This window comes from Tachypleus tridentatus, chromosome 3 (genome assembly GCF_004210375.1).
Source record: "Tachypleus tridentatus isolate NWPU-2018 chromosome 3, ASM421037v1, whole genome shotgun sequence".
Taxonomy (NCBI): domain Eukaryota; kingdom Metazoa; phylum Arthropoda; class Merostomata; order Xiphosura; family Limulidae; genus Tachypleus; species Tachypleus tridentatus.
The window spans coordinates 35,508,784-35,532,816 of record NC_134827.1 but is presented as its reverse complement, the minus strand read 5'-3'; the positions used below and the strand labels follow the sequence as shown (position 1 = coordinate 35,532,816).

The 24,033-nt window shown below is 25.8% G+C and overlaps 1 protein-coding gene across 4 annotated transcripts in view; it reads right to left on the bottom strand.

Moving 5' to 3' along the window:
• Window positions 1–24,033, bottom strand: part of LOC143246694 (solute carrier family 25 member 32-like) — a 69,693-nt gene that overhangs the window by 28,914 nt on the left and 16,746 nt on the right. For all 4 annotated transcript variants that reach the window (XM_076493779.1, XM_076493780.1, XM_076493777.1 and 1 more), the window contains exon 3: window positions 614–702. In XM_076493779.1, coding sequence (XP_076349894.1) covers window positions 614–702 — 89 coding nt within the window. The remainder of the gene's footprint in view (window positions 1–613; window positions 703–24,033) is intronic.

Genomic DNA, 24,033 nt, shown 5'->3' with positions numbered 1-24,033 from the left:
AGAGATTGATGGGAGGGCATTAATTTAACATTTTCCATACAGAAGTGAAGAAAGTACTAATCATAATTGGTGGTTACATTCATCTTTATAACAGACAGAGGTTATGCTCATACTAATTTGTACAAGAATATGTGTCACCCCTTGAGATGGGCTTGCCCCAGGTAGTAGACATAGAGACACAGGGTTAAACTATTACAAGTTTCTATATGACACGTCCTACCATATGTAACCTACACCTGAAAAAGATTAGTATATATTTATGGCCTTTTGGTGTTTTTATTACAAGATTTTCAGTAACTACACCACCAAGAAAATTTTTAAAAAATCTGATGACCTAGATTGAGGTATACAAGTAATAAAGACAAAATCTTAATTAATTTCCTATATTTAATTAAGTATGCTAGGTTTTTACCATTAAAAACAAGCTGTTCACTAAACTCGGCACTCAAAGTTGCAGTTTGAGATTCATTATTACAAATGTTCAGGTGCATCAATGAAATTTTATCCATGTTTAAACTGAAACAAACGTGAAACTGTTTTAAAAGTTCTCACTTTCTGAAATATAAAATCTACCTCAATTAAACTCGGAAAGAAAGGAAAAGGATCTTCATACCTGCTTCAGCTGCTGCCAGCATGTGCTTTCCAGGACCAAGCTGTCTTGTGGAGTTTCCTTCTAATAACCAAGTTTTGATTGAGTCATAACTACAAAAGAAGTGTATTATTGTAGAATAAGTTATGGTTGTATCTCACACGTTTTATATTGTTTATTGAAGAATAAGTTATGGTTGTTTGTATCTCACACGTTTTATATTGTTTATTGTAGAATAAGTTATGGTTGTTTGTATCTCACACGTTTTATATTGTTTATTGTAGAATAAGTTATGGTTGTTTGTATCTCACACGTTTTATATTGTTTATTGAAGAATAAGTTATGTTTGTATCTCACACGTTTTATATTGTTTATTGAAGAATAAGTTATGTTTGTATCTCACACGTTTTATATTGTTTATTGAAGAATAAGTTATGTTTGTATCTCACACGTTTTATATTGTTTATTGAAGAATAAGTTATGTTTGTATCTCACACGTTTTATATTGTTTATTGAAGAATAAGTTATGGTTGTATCTCACATGTTTTATATTGTTTATTGAAGAATAAGTTATGGTTGTATCTCACACGTTTTATATTGTTTATTGAAGAATAAGTTATGTTTGTATCTCACACGTTTTATATTGTTTATTGAAGAATAAGTTATGTTTGTATCTCACACGTTTTATATTGTTTATTGAAGAATAAGTTATGTTTGTATCTCACACGTTTTATATTGTTTATTGAAGAATAAGTTATGTTTGTATCTCACACGTTTTATATTGTTTATTGAAGAATAAGTTATGTTTGTATCTCACACGTTTTATATTGTTTATTGAAGAATAAGTTATGTTTGTATCTCACACGTTTTATATTGTTTATTGAAGAATAAGTTATGTTTGTATCTCACACGTTTTATATTGTTTATTGAAGAATAAGTTATGTTTGTATCTCACACGTTTTATATTGTTTATTGAAGAATAAGTTATGTTTGTATCTCACACGTTTTATATTGTTTATTGAAGAATAAGTTATGGTTGTATCTCACATGTTTTATATTGTTTATTGAAGAATAAGTTATGGTTGTATCTCACACGTTTTATATTGTTTATTGTAGAATAAGTTATGGTTGTTTGTATCTCACACGTTTTATATTGTTTATTGAAGAATAAGTTATGGTTGTATCTCACACGTTTTATATTGTTTATTGAAGAATAAGTTATGTTTGTATCTCACACGTTTTATATTGTTTATTGAAGAATAAGTTATGGTTGTATCTCACACGTTTTATATTGTTTATTGTAGAATAAGTTATGTTTGTATCTCACACGTTTTATATTGTTTATTGTAGAATAAGTTATGGTTGTTTGTATCTCACACGTTTTATATTGTTTATTGAAGAACAAGTTATGGTTGTATCTCACACGTTTTATATTGTTTATTGAAGAATAAGTTATGGTTGTTTGTATCTCACACGTTTTATATTGTTTATTGTAGAATAAGTTATGGTTGTTTGTATCTCACACGTTTTATATTGTTTATTGAAGAACAAGTTATGGTTGTATCTCACACGTTTTATATTGTTTATTGAAGAATAAGTTATGGTTGTTTGTATCTCACACGTTTTATATTGTTTATTGAAGAATAAGTTATGGTTGTATCTCACACGTTTTATATTGTTTATTGAAGAATAAGTTATGGTTGTTTGTATCTCACACGTTTTATATTGTTTATTGAAGAATAAGTTATGTTTGTATCTCACACGTTTTATATTGTTTATTGAAGAATAAGTTATGGTTGTATCTCACACGTTTTATATTGTTTATTGAAGAATAAGTTATGGTTGTATCTCACACGTTTTATATTGTTTATTGTAGAATAAGTTATGGTTGTTTGTATCTCACACGTTTTATATTGTTTATTGTAGAATAAGTTATGGTTGTTTGTATCTCACACGTTTTATATTGTTTATTGTAGAATAAGTTATGGTTGTATCTCACACGTTTTATATTGTTTATTGAAGAATAAGTTATGGTTGTTTGTATCTCACACGTTTTATATTGTTTATTGAAGAATAAGTTATGGTTGTTTGTATCTCACACGTTTTATATTGTTTATTGTAGAATAAGTTATGGTTGTTTGTATCTCACACGTTTTATATTGTTTATTGAAGAACAAGTTATGGTTGTTTGTATCTCACACGTTTTATATTGTTTATTGAAGAATAAGTTATGGTTGTTTGTATCTCACACGTTTTATATTGTTTATTGAAGAATAAGTTATGGTTGTTTGTATCTCACACGTTTTATATTGTTTATTGAAGAATAAGTTATGGTTGTTTGTATCTCACACGTTTTATATTGTTTATTGAAGAATAAGTTATGGTTGTTTGTATCTCACACGTTTTATATTGTTTATTGAAGAATAAGTTATGGTTGTTTGTATCTCACACGTTTTATATTGTTTATTGTAGAATAAGTTATGGTTGTATCTCACACGTTTTATATTGTTTATTGAAGAATAAGTTATGTTTGTATCTCACACGTTTTATATTGTTTATTGTAGAATAAGTTATGGTTGTATCTCACACGTTTTATATTGTTTATTGAAGAATAAGTTATGGTTGTTTGTATCTCACACGTTTTATATTGTTTATTGAAGAATAAGTTATGGTTGTTTGTATCTCACACGTTTTATATTGTTTATTGAAGAATAAGTTATGGTTGTTTGTATCTCACACGTTTTATATTGTTTATTGAAGAATAAGTTATGGTTTGTATCTCACACGTTTTATATTGTTTATTGTAGAATAAGTTATGTTTGTATCTCACACGTTTTATATTGTTTATTGTAGAATAAGTTATGGTTGTATCTCACACGTTTTATATTGTTTATTGAAGAATAAGTTATGGTTGTTTGTATCTCACACGTTTTATATTGTTTATTGAAGAATAAGTTATGTTTGTATCTCACACGTTTTATATTGTTTATTGAAGAATGTATCTCACACGTTTTATATTGTTTATTGAAGAATAAGTTATGGTTGTTTGTATCTCACACGTTTTATATTGTTTATTGAAGAATAAGTTATGGTTGTTTGTATCTCACACGTTTTATATTGTTTATTGAAGAATAAGTTATGGTTGTTTGTATCTCACACGTTTTATATTGTTTATTGAAGAATAAGTTATGGTTGTTTGTATCTCACACGTTTTATATTGTTTATTGAAGAATAAGTTATGGTTGTTTGTATCTCACACGTTTTATATTGTTTATTGAAGAATAAGTTATGGTTGTTTGTATCTCACACGTTTTATATTATTTATTTAGAATAAGTTATGGTTGTTTGTATCTCACATTTTATAGTTTATGAAGAATAAGTTATGGTTGTTTGTATCTCACACGTTTTATATTGTTTATTGAAGAATAAGTTATGGTTGTTTGTATCTCACACGTTTTATATTGTTTATTGAAGAATAAGTTATGGTTGTTTGTATCTCACACGTTTTATATTGTTTATTGAAGAATAAGTTATGGTTGTTTGTATCTCACACGTTTTATATTGTTTATTGAAGAATAAGTTATGGTTGTTTGTATCTCACACGTTTTATATTGTTTATTGAAGAATAAGTTATGGTTGTTTATATCTCACACGTTTTATATTGTTTATTGAAGAATAAGTTATGGTTGTTTGTATCTCACACGTTTTATATTGTTTATTGAAGAATAAGTTAGTTATGGGTTGTATCTCACACGTTTTATATTGTTTCACAAGTTTTATATTGTTTTTATTGAAGAATAAGTTATGGTTGTTTGTATCTCACACGTTTTATATTGTTTATTGAAGAATAAGTTATGGTTGTATCTCACACGTTTTATATTGTTTATTGAAGAATAAGTTATGGTTGTTTGTATCTCACACGTTTTATATTGTTTATTGAAGAATAAGTTATGGTTTGTATCTCACACGTTTTATATTGTTTATTTAAGTTAGTATCTCAACGTTTTATATTGTTTATTGTAGAATAAGTTATGGTTGTATCTCACACGTTTTATATTGTTTATTGAAGAATAAGTTATGGTTGTATCTCACACGTTTTATATTGTTTATTGAAGAATAAGTTATGGTTTGTATCTCACACGTTTTATATTGTTTATTGAAGAATAAGTTATGGTTGTTTGTATCTCACACGTTTTATATTGTTTATTGAAGAATAAGTTATGGTTGTTTGTATCTCACACGTTTTATATTGTTTATTGAAGAATAAGTTATGGTTGTATCTCACACGTTTTATATTGTTTATTGAAGAATAAGTTATGGTTGTTTGTATCTCACACGTTTTATATTGTTTATTGAAGAATAAGTTATGGGTTTGTATCTCACACGTTTTATATTGTTTATCTCACACGTTTTATATTGTTTATTGAAGAATAAGTTATGGTTGTTTGTATCTCACACGTTTTATATTGTTTATTGAAGAATAAGTTATGGTTGTATCTCACACGTTTTATATTGTTTATTGAAGAATAAGTTATGGTTGTTTGTATCTCACACGTTTTATATTGTTTATTGAAGAATAAGTTATGTTGTTGTATCTCACACGTTTTATATTGTTTATTGAAGAATAAGTTATGGTTTGTATCTCACACGTTTTATATTGTTTATTGAAGAATAAGTTATGGTTGTTTGTATCTCACACGTTTTATATTGTTTATTGAAGAATAAGTTATGGTTGTTTGTATCTCACACGTTTTATATTGTTTATTGAAGAATAAGTTATGGTTTTATATTGTTTATTGAAGAATAAGTTATCTCACACGTTTTATATTGTTTATTGAAGAATAAGTTATGTTGTTTGTATCTCACACGTTTTATATTGTTTATTGAAGAATAAGTTATGGTTGTTTGTATCTCTCACATTGTTTTATATTGTTTATTGAAGAATAAGTTATGGTTGTTTGTATCTCACACGTTTTATATTGTTTATTGAAGAATAAGTTATGGTTGTTTGTATCTCACACGTTTTATATTGTTTATTGAAGAATAAGTTATGGTTGTTTGTATCTCTCACGTTTTATATTGTTTATTTAAGTTATTGTTGTTTGTATCTCACACGTTTTATATTGTTTATTGAAGAATAAGTTATGGTTTGTATCTCACACGTTTTATATTGTTTATTGAAGAATAAGTTATGGTTGTTTGTATCTCACACGTTTTATATTGTTTATTGAAGAATAAGTTATGGTTGTTTGTATCTCACACGTTTTATATTGTTTATTGAAGAATAAGTTATGGTTTGTATCTCACACGTTTTATATTGTTTATTGAAGAATAAGTTATGGTTGTTTGTATCTCACACGTTTTATATTGTTTATTGAAGAATAAGTTATGGTTGTTTGTATCTCACACGTTTTATATTGTTTATTGAAGAATAAGTTATGGTTGTTTGACACGTTTTATATTGTTTATTGAAGAATAAGTTATGGTTGTATCTCACACGTTTTATATTGTTTATTGAAGAATAAGTTATGGTTGTTTGTATCTCACACGTTTTATATTGTTTATTGAAGAATAAGTTATGGTTGTTTGTATCTCACACGTTTTATATTGTTTATTGAAGAATAAGTTATGGTTGTTTGTATCTCACACGTTTTATATTGTTTATTGAAGAATAAGTTATGGTTGTTTGTATCTCACACGTTTTATATTGTTTATTGAAGAATAAGTTATGGTTGTTTGTATCTCACACGTTTTATATTGTTTATTGAAGAATAAGTTATGGTTGTTTGTATCTCACACGTTTTATATTGTTTATTGAAGAATAAGTTATGGTTGTATCTCACACGTTTTATATTGTTTATTGTAGAATAAGTTATGGTTGTATCTCACACGTTTTATATTGTTTATTGAAGAATAAGTTATGGTTGTATCTCACACGTTTTATATTGTTTATTGAAGAATAATGTTATGGTTGTATCTCACACTCACACGTTTTATATTGTTTATTGAAGAATAAGTTATGGTTGTTTGTATCTCGTTTTATATTGTTTATTGTAGAATAAGTTATGGTTGTATCTCACACGTTTTATATTGTTTATTGAAGAATAAGTTATGGTTGTTTGTATCTCACACGTTTTATATTGTTTATTGAAGAATAAGTTATGGTTGTTTGTATCTCACACGTTTTATATTGTTTATTGTAGAATAAGTTTGTATCTCACACGTTTTATATTGTTTATTGAAGAATAAGTTATGGTTGTATCTCACACGTTTTATATTGTTTATTGAAGAATAAGTTATGTATCTCACACGTTTTATATTGTTTATTTGTATCTCACACGTTTTATATTGTTTATTGAAGAATAAGTTATGGTTGTATCTCACACGTTTTATATTGTTTATTGAAGAATAAGTTATGGTTGTTTGTATCTCACACGTTTTATATTGTTTATTGAAGAATAAGTTATGGTTGTATCTCACACGTTTTATATTGTTTATTGAAGAATAAGTTATGGTTGTATCTCACACGTTTTTATTGTTTATTGTTTATTGTATCTCACACGTTTTATATTGTTTATTGAAGAATAAGTTATGGTTGTATCTCACACGTTTTATATTGTTTATTGAAGAATAAGTTATGGTTGTATCTCACACGTTTTATATTGTTTATTGTAGAATAAGTTATGGTTGTATCTCACACGTTTTATATTGTTTATTGAAGAATAAGTTATGGTTTGTATCTCACACGTTTTATATTGTTTATTGAAGAATAAGTTATGGTTGTATCTCACACGTTTTATATTGTTTATTGAAGAATAAGTTATGGTTGTATCTCACACGTTTTATATTGTTTATTGAAGAATAAGTTATGGTTTGTATCTCACACGTTTTATATTGTTTATTGAAGAATAAGTTATGGTTGTATCTCACACGTTTTATATTGTATTATAAGTTATGGTTGTTCACACGTTTTATATTGTTTATTGAAGAATAAGTTATGGTTGTATCTCACACGTTTTATATTGTTTATTGAAGAATAAGTTATGGTTTGTATCTCACACGTTTTATATTGTTTATTGAAGAATAAGTTATGGTTGTTTGTATCTCACACGTTTTATATTGTTTATTGAAGAATAAGTTATGGTTGTATCTCACACGTTTTATATTGTTTATTGAAGAATAAGTTATGGTTGTATCTCACACGTTTTATATTGTTTATTGAAGAATAAGTTATGGTTGTATCTCACACGTTTTATATTGTTTATTGAAGAATAAGTTATGGTTGTTTGTATCTCACACGTTTTATATTGTTTATTGAAGAATAAGTTATGTTTGTATCTCACACGTTTTATATTGTTTATTGAATAAAGAACGTTTTAAGTTTATTGTAGAATAAGTGGTTGTATCTCACACGTTTTATATTGTTTATTGAAGAATAAGTTATGGTTTGTATCTCACACGTTTTATATTGTTTATTGAAGAATAAGTTATGGTTGTTTGTATCTCACACGTTTTATATTGTTTATTGTAGAATAAGTTATGGTTGTATCTCACACGTTTTATATTGTTTATTGAAGAATAAGTTATGGTTGTTTGTATCTCACACGTTTTATATTGTTTATTGAAGAATAAGTTATGGTTGTTTGTATCTCACACGTTTTATATTGTTTATTGAAGAATAAGTTATGGTTGTATCTCACACGTTTTATATTGTTTATTGAAGAATAAGTTATGGTTGTATCTCACACGTTTTATATTGTTTATTGTAGAATAAGTTATGGTTGTATCTCACACGTTTTATATTGTTTATTGAAGAATAAGTTATGAAGAATAAGTTATGTTGTATCTCACACGTTTTATATTGTTTATTGAAGAATAAGTTATGGTTGTATCTCACACGTTTTATATTGTTTATTGTAGAATAAGTTATGGTTGTATCTCACACGTTTTATATTGTTTATTGAAGAATAAGTTATGGTTGTATCTCACACGTTTTATATTGTTTATTGAAGAATAAGTTATGGTTGTATCTCACACGTTTTATATTGTTTATTGAAGAATAACTGTTGTTTGTATCTCACACGTTTTATATTGTTTATTGAAGAATAAGTTATGGTTGTATCTCACACGTTTTATATTGTTTATTGAAGAATAAGTTATGGTTGTATCTCACACGTTTTATATTGTTTATTGAAGAATAAGTTATGGTTGTATCTCACACGTTTTATATTGTTTATTGAAGAATAAGTTATGGTTGTATCTCACACGTTTTATATTGTTTATTGAAGAATAAGTTATGGTTGTATCTCACACGTTTTATATTGTTTATTGAAGAATAAGTTATGTTTATTGTAGAATAAGTTTGTATCTCACACGTTTTATATTGTTTATTGAAGAATAAGTTATGGTTGTATCTCACACGTTTTATATTGTTTATTGAAGAATAAGTTATGGTTGTATCTCACACGTTTTATATTGTTTATTGAAGAATAAGTTATGGTTGTATCTCACACGTTTTATATTGTTTATTGAAGAATAAGTTATGGTTGTATCTCACACGTTTTATATTGTTTATTGAAGAATAAGTTATGGTTTGTATCTCACACGTTTTATATTGTTTATTGAAGAATAAGTTATGGTTGTATCTCACACGTTTTATATTGTTTATTGAAGAATAAGTTATGGTTGTATCTCACACGTTTTATATTGTTTATTGTAGAATAAGTTATGGTTTGTATCTCACACGTTTTATATTGTTTATTGAAGAATAAGTTATGTTGTTTGTATCTCACACGTTTTATATTGTTTATTGAAGAATAAGTTATGGTTGTATCTCATTGTTTATTGAAGAATAAGTTATGGTTGTTTGTACGTATTGTTTATTGAAGAATAAGTTATTGTTTATTCACACGTTTTATATTGTTTATTGAAGAATAAGTTATGGTTTGTATCTCACACGTTTTATATTGTTTATTGAAGAATAAGTTATGGTTGTATCTCACACGTTTTATATTGTTTATTGAAGAATGTATCTCACACGTTTTATATTGTTTATTGAAGAATAAGTTATGGTTTGTATCTCACACGTTTTATATTGTTTATTGAAGAATAAGTTATGGTTGTATCTCACACGTTTTATATTGTTTATTGAAGAATAAGTTATGGTTGTGTATCTCACGTTTTATATTGTTTATTGAAGAATAAGTTATGGTTGTATCTACACGTTTTATATTGTTTATTGAAGAATAAGTTATGGTTGTATCTCACACGTTTTATATTGTTTATTGTAGAATAAGTTATGAATAAGTTATGGTTGTATCTCACACGTTTTATATTGTTTATTGAAGAATAAGTTATGGTTGTTTGTATCTCACACGTTTTATATTGTTTATTGAAGAATAAGTTATGGTTGTATGTATCTCACGTTTTATATTGTTTATTGAAGAATAAGTTATGGTTGTTTGTATCTCACACGTTTTATATTGTTTATTGAAGAATAAGTTATGGTTGTTTGTATCTCACACGTTTTATATTGTTTATTGAAGAATAAGTTATGGTTGTTTGTATCTCACACGTTTTATATTGTTTATTGAAGAATAAGTTATGGTTGTTTGTATCTCACACGTTTTATATTGTTTATTGAAGAATAAGTTATGGTTGTATCTCACACGTTTTATATTGTTTATTGAAGAATAAGTTATGAATAAGTTTGTTTGTATCTCACACGTTTTATATTGTTTATTGAAGAATAAGTTATGGTTGTATCTCACACGTTTTATATTGTTTATTGTAGAATAAGTTATGGTTGTATCTCACACGTTTTATATTGTTTATTGAAGAATAAGTTATGGTTGTATCTCTCACACACACGTTTTATATTGTTTATTGAAGAATAAGTTATGGTTTGTATATCTCACACGTTTTATATTGTTTATTGAAGAATAAGTTATGGTTGTTTGTATCTCACACGTTTTATATTGTTTATTGAAGAATAAGTTATGGTTGTTTGTATCTCACACGTTTTATATTGTTTATTGAAGAATAAGTTATGGTTTATTGAAGAATAAGTTATGGTTGTATCTCACACGTTTTATATTGTTTATTGAAGAATAAGTTATGGTTGTTTGTATCTCACACGTTTTATATTGTTTATTGAAGAATAAGTTATGGTTGTATCTCACACGTTTTATATTGTTTATTGAAGAATAAGTTATGGTTGTTTGTATCTCACACGTTTTATATTGTTTATTGAAGAATAAGTTATGTTGTTTGTATCTCACACGTTTTATATTGTTTATTGAAGAATAAGTTATGTTGTTGTATCTCACACGTTTTATATTGTTTATTGAAGAATAAGTTATGTTTGTATCTCACACGTTTTATATTGTTTATTGAAGAATAAGTTATGGTTGTTTGTATCTCAACGTTTTATATTGTTTATTGAAGAATAAGTTATGTTTGTATCTCACACGTTTTATATTGTTTATTGAAGAATAAGTTATGGTTTGTATCTCACACGTTTTATATTGTTTATTGAAGAATAAGTTATGTTGTTTGTATCTCACATGTTTTATATTGTTTATTGAAGAATAAGTTATGGTTGTATCTCACATGTTTTATATTGTTTATTGAAGAATAAGTTATGGTTGTATCTCACATGTTTTATATTGTTTATTGAAGAATAAGTTATGGTTGTGTATCTCACACGTTTTATATTGTTTATTGAAGAATAAGTTATGGTTGTTTGTATCTCACACGTTTTATATTGTTTATTGAAGAATAAGTTATGTTGTTTGTATCTCACACGTTTTATATTGTTTATTGAAGAATAAGTTATGGGTTGTATCTCACACGTTTTATATTGTTTATTGAAGAATAAGTTATGGTTGTTTGTATCTCACACGTTTTATATTGTTTATTGAAGAATAAGTTATGGTTGTTTGTATCTCACACGTTTTATATTGTTTATTGAAGAATAAGTTATGGTTGTTTGTATCTCACACGTTTTATATTGTTTATTGAAGAATAAGTTATGGTTGTTTGTATCTCACACGTTTTATATTGTTTATTGTAGAATAAGTTATGGTTGTTTGTATCTCACACGTTTTATATTGTTTATTGAAGAATAAGTTATGGTTGTTTGTATCTCACACGTTTTATATTGTTTATTGAAGAATAAGTTATGGTTGTATCTCACACGTTTTATATTGTTTATTGAAGAATAAGTTATGGTTGTATCTCACACGTTTTATATTGTTTATTGAAGAATAAGTTATGTTTGTATCTCACACGTTTTATATTGTTTATTGAAGAATAAGTTATGGTTGTATCTCACACGTTTTATATTGTTTATTGAAGAATAAGTTATGGTTGTTTGTATCTCACACGTTTTATATTGTTTATTGAAGAATAAGTTATGTTTGTATCTCACACGTTTTATATTGTTTATTGAAGAATAAGTTATGGTTGTTTGTATCTCACACGTTTTATATTGTTTATTGAAGAATAAGTTATGGTTGTATCTCACACGTTTTATATTGTTTATTGAAGAATAAGTTATGGTTGTTTGTATCTCACACGTTTTATATTGTTTATTGAAGAATAAGTTATGGTTGTTTGTATCTCACACGTTTTATATTGTTTATTGAAGAATAAGTTATGGTTGTTTGTATCTCACACGTTTTATATTGTTTATTGAAGAATAAGTTATGGTTGTTTGTATCTCACACGTTTTATATTGTTTATTGAAGAATAAGTTATGGTTGTTTGTATCTCACACGTTTTATATTGTTTATTGAAGAATAAGTTATGGTTGTTTGTATCTCACACGTTTTATATTGTTTATTGAAGAATAAGTTATGGTTGTTTGTATCTCACACGTTTTATATTGTTTATTGAAGAATAAGTTATGGTTGTTTGTATCTCACACGTTTTATATTGTTTATTGAAGAATAAGTTATGGTTGTTTGTATCTCACACGTTTTATATTGTTTATTGAAGAATAAGTTATGGTTGTTTGTATCTCACACGTTTTATATTGTTTATTGAAGAATAAGTTATGGTTGTTTGTATCTCACACGTTTTATATTGTTTATTGAAGAATAAGTTATGGTTGTTTGTATCTCACACGTTTTATATTGTTTATTGAAGAATAAGTTATGGTTGTTTGTATCTCACACGTTTTATATTGTTTATTGAAGAATAAGTTATGGTTGTTTGTCACACGTTTTATATTGTTTATTGAAGAATAGTTATTGTTTACGTTTTATATTGTTTATTGAAGAATAAGTTATGGTTGTATCTCACACGTTTTATATTGTTTATTGAAGAATAAGTTATGGTTGTATCTCACACGTTTTATATTGTTTATTGAAGAATAAGTTATGGTTGTATCTCACACGTTTTATATTGTTTATTGAAGAATAAGTTATGGTTGTTTGTATCTCACACGTTTTATATTGTTTATTGAAGAATAAGTTATGTTGTTTGTATCTCACACGTTTTATATTGTTTATTGAAGAATAAGTTATGGTTGTTTGTATCTCACACGTTTTATATTGTTTATTGAAGAATAAGTTATGGTTGTTTGTATCTCACACGTTTTATATTGTTTATTGTAGAATAAGTTATGGTTGTTTGTATCTCACACGTTTTATATTGTTTATTGTAGAATAAGTTATGGTTGTTTGTATCTCACACGTTTTATATTGTTTATTGAAGAATAAGTTATGGTTGTATCTCACACGTTTTATATTGTTTATTGAAGAATAAGTTATGGTTGTTTGTATCTCACACGTTTTATATTGTTTATTGAAGAATAAGTTATGGTTGTATCTCATCGTTTTACATTGTTTTATATTGTTTTTATTGAAGAATAAGTTATGGTTGTTTGTATCTCACACGTTTTATATTGTTTATTGAAGAATAAGTTATGGTTGTATCTCACACGTTTTATATTGTTTATTGAAGAATAAGTTATGGTTGTATCTCACACGTTTTATATTGTTTATTGAAGAATAAGTTATGTTTGTATCTCACACGTTTTATATTGTTTATTGAAGAATAAGTTATGGTTGTTTGTATCTCACACGTTTTATATTGTTTATTGAAGAATAAGTTTATGGAATAAGTTATGGTTGTATCTCACACGTTTTATATTGTTTATTGTAGAATAAGTTATGGTTGTTTGTATCTCACACGTTTTATATTGTTTATTGAAGAATAAGTTATGGTTGTTTGTATCTCACACGTTTTATATTGTTTATTGAAGAATAAGTTATGGTTGTATCTCACACGTTTTATATTGTTTATTGAATAAGAATAACGTTTTTATTGTTTATTGAAGAATAAGTTATTTGTATCTCACACGTTTTATATTGTTTATTGAAGAATAAGTTATGGTTGTTTGTATCTCACACGTTTTATATTGTTTATTGTAGAATAAGTTATGGTTGTATCTCACACGTTTTATATTGTTTATTGAAGAATAAGTTATGGTTGTATCTCACACGTTTTATATTGTTTATTGTAGAATAAGTTATGGTTGTATCTCACACGTTTTATATTGTTTATTGTAGAATAAGTTATGGTTGTATCTCACACGTTTTATATTGTTTATTGAAGAATATCTCACACGTTTTATATTGTTTATTGAAGAATAAGTTATGGTTGTTTGTATCTCACACGTTTTATATTGTTTATTGAAGAATAAGTTATGTTGTTTGTATCTCACACGTTTTATATTGTTTATTGAAGAATAAATGGTTGTATCTCACACGTTTTTATGTTTATTTGTATCTCACACGTTTTATATTGTTTATTGAAGAATAAGTTATGGTTGTTTGTATCTCACACGTTTTATATTGTTTATTGAAGAATAAGTTATGGTTGTATCTCACACGTTTTATATTGTTTATTGTAGAATAAGTTATGGTTGTTTGTATCTCACACGTTTTATATTGTTTATTGAAGAATAAGTTATGTTGTTTGTATCTCACACGTTTTATATTGTTTATTGAAGAATAAGTTATGGTTGTTTGTATCTCACACGTTTTATATTGTTTATTGTAGAATAAGTTATGGTTGTTTGTATCTCACACGTTTTATATTGTTTATTGAAGAATAAGTTATGGTTGTATCTCACACGTTTTATATTGTTTATTGAAGAATAAGTTATGGTTGTTTGTATCTCACACGTTTTATATTGTTTATTGAAGAATAAGTTACGTTTTATATTGTTTATTGAAGAATAAGTTGTATCTCACACGTTTTATATTGTTTATTGAAGAATAAGTTATGGTGTTTGTATTGTTTTATATTGTTTATTGTAGAATAAGTTAGAATAAGTTATAGAATAAGGTTGTATCTCACACGTTTTATATTGTTTATTGAAGAATAAGTTATGGTTGTATCTCACACGTTTTATATTGTTTATTGAAGAATAAGTTATGGTTGTATCTCACACGTTTTATATTGTTTATTGAAGAATAAGTTATGGTTGTTTGTATCTCACACGTTTTATATTGTTTATTGAAGAATAAGTTATGGTTGTATCTCACGTTTTATATTGTTTATTGAAGAATAAGTTATGGTTGTATCTCACACGTTTTATATTGTTTATTGTAGAATAAGTTATGGTTGTATCTCACACGTTTTATATTGTTTATTGAAGAATAAGTTATGGTTGTATCTCACACGTTTTATATTGTTTATTGAAGAATAAGTTATGGTTGTATCTCACACGTTTTATATTGTTTATTGTAGAATAAGTTATGGTTGTATCTCACACGTTTTATATTGTTTATTGAAGAATAAGTTATGGTTGTTTGTATCTCACACGTTTTATATTGTTTATTGAAGAATAAGTTATGGTTGTATCTCACACGTTTTATATTGTTTATTGAAGAATAAGTTATGGTTGTATCTCACACGTTTTATATTGTTTATTGAAGAATAAGTTATGGTTGTATCTCACACGTTTTATATTGTTTATTGAAGAATAACTGTTGTTTGTATCTCACACGTTTTATATTGTTTATTGTAGAATAACTGTTGTTTGTATCTCACACGTTTTATATTGTTTATTGAAGAATAAGTTATGTTGTTTGTATCTCACACGTTTTATATTGTTTATTGAAGAATAAGTTATGGTTGTTTGTATCTCACACGTTTTATATTGTTTATTGAAGAATAAGTTATGTTGTTTGTATCTCACACGTTTTATATTGTTTATTGAAGAATAAGTTATGTTTGTATCTCACACGTTTTATATTGTTTATTGAAGAATAAGTTATGGTTGTTTGTATCTCACACGTTTTATATTGTTTATTGAAGAATAAGTTATGGTTGTTTGTATCTCACACGTTTTATATTGTTTATTGAAGAATAAGTTATGGTTGTTTGTATCTCACACGTTTTATATTGTTTATTGAAGAATAAGTTATGTTTGTATCTCACACGTTTTATATTGTTTATTGTAGAATAAGTTATGGTTGTTTGTATCTCACACGTTTTATATTGTTTATTGAAGAATAAGTTATGTTTGTATCTCACACGTTTTATATTGTTTATTGTAGAATAAGTTATGTTTGTATCTCACACGTTTTATATTGTTTATTGTAGAATAAGTTGTTATTGTTTATTGAAGAATGTTATGGTTGTATCTCACACGTTTTATATTGTTTATTGTAGAATAAGTTATGGTTGTATCTCACACGTTTTTATATTGTTTATTGTAGAATAAGTTATGGTTGTTTGTATCTCACACGTTTTATATTGTTTATTGAAGAATAAGTTATGGTTGTTTGTATCTCACACGTTTTATATTGTTTATTGTAGAATAAGTTATGGTTGTATCTCACACGTTTTATATTGTTTATTGAAGAATAAGTTATGGTTGTATCTCACACGTTTTATATTGTTTATTGAAGAATAAGTTATGGTTGTTTGTATCTCACACGTTTTATATTGTTTATTGAAGAATAAGTTATGGTTGTTTGTATCTCACACGTTTTATATTGTTTATTGTAGAATAAGTTATGGTTGTATCTCACACGTTTTATATTGTTTATTGAAGAATAAGTTATGTTGTTTGTATCTCACACGTTTTATATTGTTTATTGAAGAATAAGTTATGGTTGTTTGTATCTCACACGTTTTATATTGTTTATTGTAGAATAAGTTATGGTTGTATCTCACACGTTTTATATTGTTTATTGAAGAATAAGTTATGGTTGTATCTCACACGTTTTATATTGTTTATTGAAGAATAAGTTATGGTTGTTTGTATCTCACACGTTTTATATTGTTTATCACAGAATTAGTTATTGTTGTATCTCACACGTTTTATATTGTTTATTGAAGAATAAGTTATGGTTGTTTGTATCTCACACGTTTTATATTGTTTATTGTAGAATAAGTTATGGTTGTTTGTATCTCACACGTTTTATATTGTTTATTGAAGAATAAGTTATGTTTGTATCTCACACGTTTTATATTGTTTATTGAAGAATAAGTTATGGTTGTTTGTATCTCACACGTTTTATATTGTTTATTGAAGAATAAGTTATGGTTGTTGTATCTCACACGTTTTATATTGTTTATTGAAGAATAAGTTATGGTTGTTTGTATCTCACACGTTTTATATTGTTTATTGAAGAATAAGTTATGGTTGTTTGTATCTCACACGTTTTATATTGTTTATTGAAGAATAAGTTATGGTTGTTTGTATCTCACACGTTTTATATTGTTTATTGAAGAATAAGTTATGAATAAGTTTGTTTGTATCTCACACGTTTTATATTGTTTATTGAAGAATAAGTTATGGTTGTTTGTATCTCACGTTTTATATTGTTTATTGAAGAATAAGTTATGGTTGTATCTCACACGTTTTATATTGTTTATTGAAGAATAAGTTATGGTTGTTTGTATCTCACACGTTTTATATTGTTTATTGAAGAATAAGTTATGGTTGTTTGTATCTCACACGTTTTATATTGTTTATTGAAGAATAAGTTATGTTTGTATCTCACACGTTTTATATTGTTTATTGAAGAATAAGTTATGGTTTGTATCTCACACGTTTTATATTGTTTATTGAAGAATAAGTTATGGTTTGTATCTCACACGTTTTTATATTGTTTATTGAAGAATATTGTTATGTAGAATAAGTTATGTTGTATCTCACACGTTTTATATTGTTTATTGAAGAATAAGTTATGGTTGTTTGTATCTCACACGTTTTATATTGTTTATTGAAGAATAAGTTATGGTTTGTATCTCACACGTTTTATATTGTTTATTGAAGAATAAGTTATGGTTGTTTGTATCTCACACGTTTTATATTGTTTATTGAAGAATAAGTTATGTTTATTGAAGAATGTTTGTATCTCACACGTTTTATATTGTTTATTGTAGAAGAATATGGTTGTATCTCACACGTTTTATATTGTTTATTGAAGAATAAGTTATGGTTGTTTGTATCTCACACGTTTTATATTGTTTATTGAAGAATAAGTTATGGTTGTTTGTATCTCACACGTTTTATATTGTTTATTGAATAAGTTAGAATAAGTTATGTTATGTTGTATCTCTCACACGTTTTATATTGTTTATTGAAGAATAAGTTATGTTTGTATCTCACACGTTTTATATTGTTTATTGAAGAATAAGTTATGGTTGTTTGTATCTCACACGTTTTATATTGTTTATTGTAGAATAAGTTATGGTTGTATCTCACACGTTTTATATTGTTTATTGAAGAATAAGTTATGGTTGTATCTCACACGTTTTATATTGTTTATTGAAGAATAAGTTATGGTTTGTATCTCACACGTTTTATATTGTTTATTGAAGAATAAGTTATGGTTGTTTGTATCTCACACGTTTTATATTGTTTATTGAAGAATAAGTTATGGTTGTTGTATCTCACACGTTTTATATTGTTTATTGAAGAATAAGTTATGGTTGTTTGTATCTCACACGTTTTATATTGTTTATTGTAGAATAAGTTATGGTTGTTTGTATCTCACACGTTTTATATTGTTTATTGAAGAATAAGTTATGGTTGTTTGTATCTCACACGTTTTATATTGTTTATTGAAGAATAAGTTATGGTTGTATCTCACACGTTTTATATTGTTTATTGAAGAATAAGTTATGGTTGTATCTCACACGTTTTATATTGTTTATTGAAGAATAAGTTATGGTTGTTTGTATCTCACACGTTTTATATTGTTTATTGAAGAATAAGTTATGGTTGTATCTCACACGTTTTATATTGTTTATTGAAGAATAAGTTATGGTTGTATCTCACACGTTTTATATTGTTTATTGTAGAATAAGTTTGGTTGTATCTCACACGTTTTATATTGTTTATTGAAGAATAAGTTATGGTTGTATCTCACACGTTTTATATTGTTTATTGTAGAATAAGTTATGGTTGTATCTCACACGTTTTATATTGTTTATTGAAGAATAAGTTATGGTTGTTTGTATCTCACACGTTTTATATTGTTTATTGAAGAATAAGTTATGTTTGTATCTCACACGTTTTATATTGTTTATTGAAGAATAAGTTATGGTTGTATCTCACACGTTTTATATTGTTTATTGAAGAATAAGTTATGTTTGTATCTCACACGTTTTATATTGTTTATTGTAGAATAAGTTATGGTTGTATCTCACACGTTTTATATTGTTTATTGTTTATTGAAGAATAAGTTATGGTTGTATCTCACACGTTTTATATTGTTTATTGAAGAATAAGTTATGGTTGTTTGTATCTCACACGTTTTATATTGTTTATTGAAGAATAAGTTATGGTTGTTTGTATCTCACACGTTTTATATTGTTTATTGAAGAATAAGTTATGGTTGTATCTCACACGTTTTATATTGTTTATTGAAGAATAAGTTATGGTTTGTATCTCACATTGTTTTTATATTGTTTTTACGTTTGAAGAATAAGTTATGTTATGTTTGTATCTCACACGTTTTATATTGTTTATTGAAGAATAAGTTATGGTTGTTTGTATCTCACACGTTTTATATTGTTTATTGAAGAATAAGTTATGGTTGTATCTCACACGTTTTATATTGTTTATTGAAGAATAAGTTATGGTTGTTATGGTTGTATCTCACACACGTTTTATATTGTTTATTGAAGAATAAGTTATGTTTGTATCTCGTTTTATATTGTTTATTGTAGAATAAGTTATGGTTGTACACGTTTTATATTGTTTATTGAAGAATAAGTTATGGTTGTATCTCACACGTTTTATATTGTTTATTGAAGAATAAGTTATGGTTGTATCTCACACGTTTTATATTGTTTATTGTTTTATATTGTTTTTATTGAAGAATAAGTTATGGTTGTATCTCACACGTTTTATATTGTTTATTGAAGAATAAGTTATGGTTGTATCTCACACGTTTTATATTGTTTATTGAAGAATAAGTTATGTTTATTGAAGAATAAGTTTGTATCTCACACGTTTTATATTGTTTATTGTAGAATAAGTTATGGTTGTATCTCACACGTTTTATATTGTTTATTGAAGAATAAGTTATGGTTGTTTGTATCTCACACGTTTTATATTGTTTATTGAAGAATAAGAATAAGTTATGGTTGTTTGTATCTCACACGTTTTATATTGTTTATTGAAGAATAAGTTATGGTTGTATCTCACACGTTTTATATTGTTTATTGAAGAATAAGTTATGGTTGTATCTCACACGTTTTATATTGTTTATTGAAGAATAAGTTATGGTTGTTTGTATCTCACACGTTTTATATTGTTTATTGAAGAATAAGTTATGGTTGTATCTCACACGTTTTATATTGTTTATTGAAGAATAACTGTTGTTTGTATCTCACACGTTTTATATTGTTTATTGAAGAATAAGTTATGGTTGTTTGTATCTCACGTTTTATACGTTATGGTTTATATTGTTTTATATTGAAGAATAAGTTATGGTTGTTTGTATCTCACACGTTTTATATTGTTTATTGTAGAATAAGTTATGGTTGTTTGTATCTCACACGTTTTATATTGTTTATTGAAGAATAAGTTATGGTTGTTTGTATCTCACACGTTTTATATTGTTTATTGTAGAATAAGTTATGGTTGTTTGTATCTCACACGTTTTATATTGTTTATTGAAGAATAAGTTATGTTGTTTGTATCTCACACGTTTTATATTGTTTATTGAAGAATAAGTTATGGTTTGTATCTCACACGTTTTATATTGTTTATTGTAGAATAAGTTATGGTTGTTTGTATCTCACACGTTTTATATTGTTTATTGAAGAATAAGTTATGGTTGTTTGTATCTCACACGTTTTATATTGTTTATTGAAGAATAAGTTATGGTTGTATCTCACACGTTTTATATTGTTTATTGAAGAATAAGTTATGGTTGTATCTCACACGTTTTATATTGTTTATTGAAGAATAAGTTATGGTTGTATGTTTGTATCTCACACGTTTTATATTGTTTATTGAAGAATAATTGTTTTATGTTATGGTTGTATCTCACACGTTTTATATTGTTTATTGAAGAATAAGTTATGGTTGTATCTCACACGTTTTATATTGTTTATTGAAGAATAAGTTATGGTTGTTTGTATCTCACACGTTTTATATTGTTTATTGAAGAATAAGTTATATCTCACACGTTTTATTGTTTATTGTAGAATAAGTTATGGTTGTATCTCACACGTTTTATATTGTTTATTGAAGAATAAGTTATGGTTGTATCTCACACGTTTTATATTGTTTATTGAAGAATAAGTTATGGTTGTTTGTATCTCACACGTTTTATATTGTTTATTGAAGAATAAGTTATGGTTGTATCTCACACGTTTTATATTGTTTATTGAAGAATAAGTTATGGTTTATCACACGTTTTATATTGTTTATTGAATAAGTTATGGTTGTATCTCACACGTTTTATATTGTTTATTGAAGAATAAGTTATGGTTGTTTGTATCTCTCACACGTTTTATATTGTTTATTGAAGAATAAGTTATGTTGTTGTATCTCACACGTTTTATATTGTTTATTGAAGAATAAGTTATGGTTGTTTGTATCTCACACGTTTTATATTGTTTATTGAAGAATAAGTTATGGTTTGTATCTCACACGTTTTATATTGTTTATTGAAGAATAAGTTATGGTTGTATCTCACACGTTTTATATTGTTTATTGTAGAATAAGTTATGGTTGTATCTCACACGTTTTATATTGTTTATTGAAGAATAAGTTATGGTTGTATCTCACACGTTTTATATTGTTTATTGAAGAATAAGTTATGGTTGTTTGTATCTCACACGTTTTATATTGTTTATTGAAGAATAAGTTATGGTTGTTTGTATCTCACACGTTTTATATTGTTTATTGAAGAATAAGTTATGGTTGTTGTATCTCACACGTTTTATATTGTTTATTGAAGAATATTGTTTATAGAATAAGTTATGGTTGTATCTCACACGTTTTATATTGTTTATTGTAGAATAAGTTATGGTTGTTGTATCTCACACGTTTTATATTGTTTATTGAAGAATAAGTTATGGTTGTTTGTATCTCACACGTTTTATATTGTTTATTGTAGAATAAGTTATGGTTTGTTTGTATCTCACACGTTTTATATTGTTTATTGAAGAATAAGTTATGGTTGTATCTCACACGTTTTATATTGTTTATTGAAGAATAACTGTTGTTTGTATCTCACACGTTTTATATTGTTTATTGAAGAATAAGTTATGTTGTTTGTATCTCACACGTTTTATATTGTTTATTGAAGAATAAGTTATGGTTTGTATCTCACACGTTTTATATTGTTTATTGTAGAATAAGTTATGGTTGTATCTCACACGTTTTATATTGTTTATTGAAGAATAAGTTATGGTTGTTTGTATCTCACACGTTTTATATTGTTTATTGTAGAATAAGTTATGGTTGTATCTCACACGTTTTATATTGTTTATTGAAGAATAAGTTATGGTTGTTTGTATCTCACACGTTTTATATTGTTTATTGAAGAATAAGTTATGGTTGTATCTCACACGTTTTATATTGTTTATTGAAGAATAAGTTATGGTTGTTTGTATCTCACACGTTTTATATTGTTTATTGTAGAATAAGTTATGGTTGTATCTCACACGTTTTATATTGTTTATTGAAGAATAAGTTATGGTTGTTTGTATCTCACACGTTTTATATTGTTTATTGAAGAATAAGTTATGGTTGTGTATCTCACACGTTTTATATTGTTTATTGAAGAATAAGTTATGGTTGTTTGTATCTCACACGTTTTATATTGTTTATTGAAGAATAAGTTATGGTTGTTTGTATCTCACACGTTTTATATTGTTTATTGAAGAATAAGTTATGGTTGTATCTCACACGTTTTATATTGTTTATTGAAGAATATATTGTTATGAAGAATAAGTTATGTTTGTATCTCACACGTTTTATATTGTTTATTGAAGAATAAGTTATGGTTTGTATCTCACACGTTTTATATTGTTTATTGAAGAATAAGTTATGGTTGTTTGTATCTCACACGTTTTATATTGTTTATTGAAGAATAAGTTATGGTTGTTTGTATCTCACACGTTTTATATTGTTTATTGTAGAATAAGTTATGGTTGTATCTCACACGTTTTATATTGTTTATTGAAGAATAAGTTATGGTTGTATCTCACACGTTTTATATTGTTTATTGAAGAATAAGTTATGGTTTGTATCTCACACGTTTTATATTGTTTATTGAAGAATAAGTTATGGTTGTTTGTATCTCAACGTTATTGTTTATTGTAGAATAAGTTATGTTTGTATCTCACACGTTTTATATTGTTTATTGAAGAATAAGTTATGGTTGTATCTCACACGTTTTATATTGTTTATTGAAGAATAAGTTATGGTTGTATCTCACACGTTTTATATTGTTTATTGAAGAATAAGTTATGGTTGTATCTCTCACATCTCACACGTTTTATATTGTTTATTGTAGAATAAGTTATGGTTGTATCTCACACGTTTTATATTGTTTATTGAAGAATAAGTTATGTTGTTTGTATCTCACACGTTTTATATTGTTTATTGAAGAATAAGTTATGGTTGTTTGTATCTCACACGTTTTATATTGTTTATTGAAGAATAAGTTATGGTTGTGTATCTCACACGTTTTATATTGTTTATTGAAGAATAAGTTATGGTTGTTTGTATCTCACACGTTTTATATTGTTTATTGAAGAATAAGTTATGGTTGTATCTCACACGTTTTATATTGTTTATTGAAGAATAAGTTATGGTTGTATCTCACACGTTTTATATTGTTTATTGAAGAATAAGTTATGGTTTGTATCTCACACGTTTTATATTGTTTATTGTAGAATAAGTTATCTCACACGTTTTATATTGTTTATTGAAGGTTGTATCT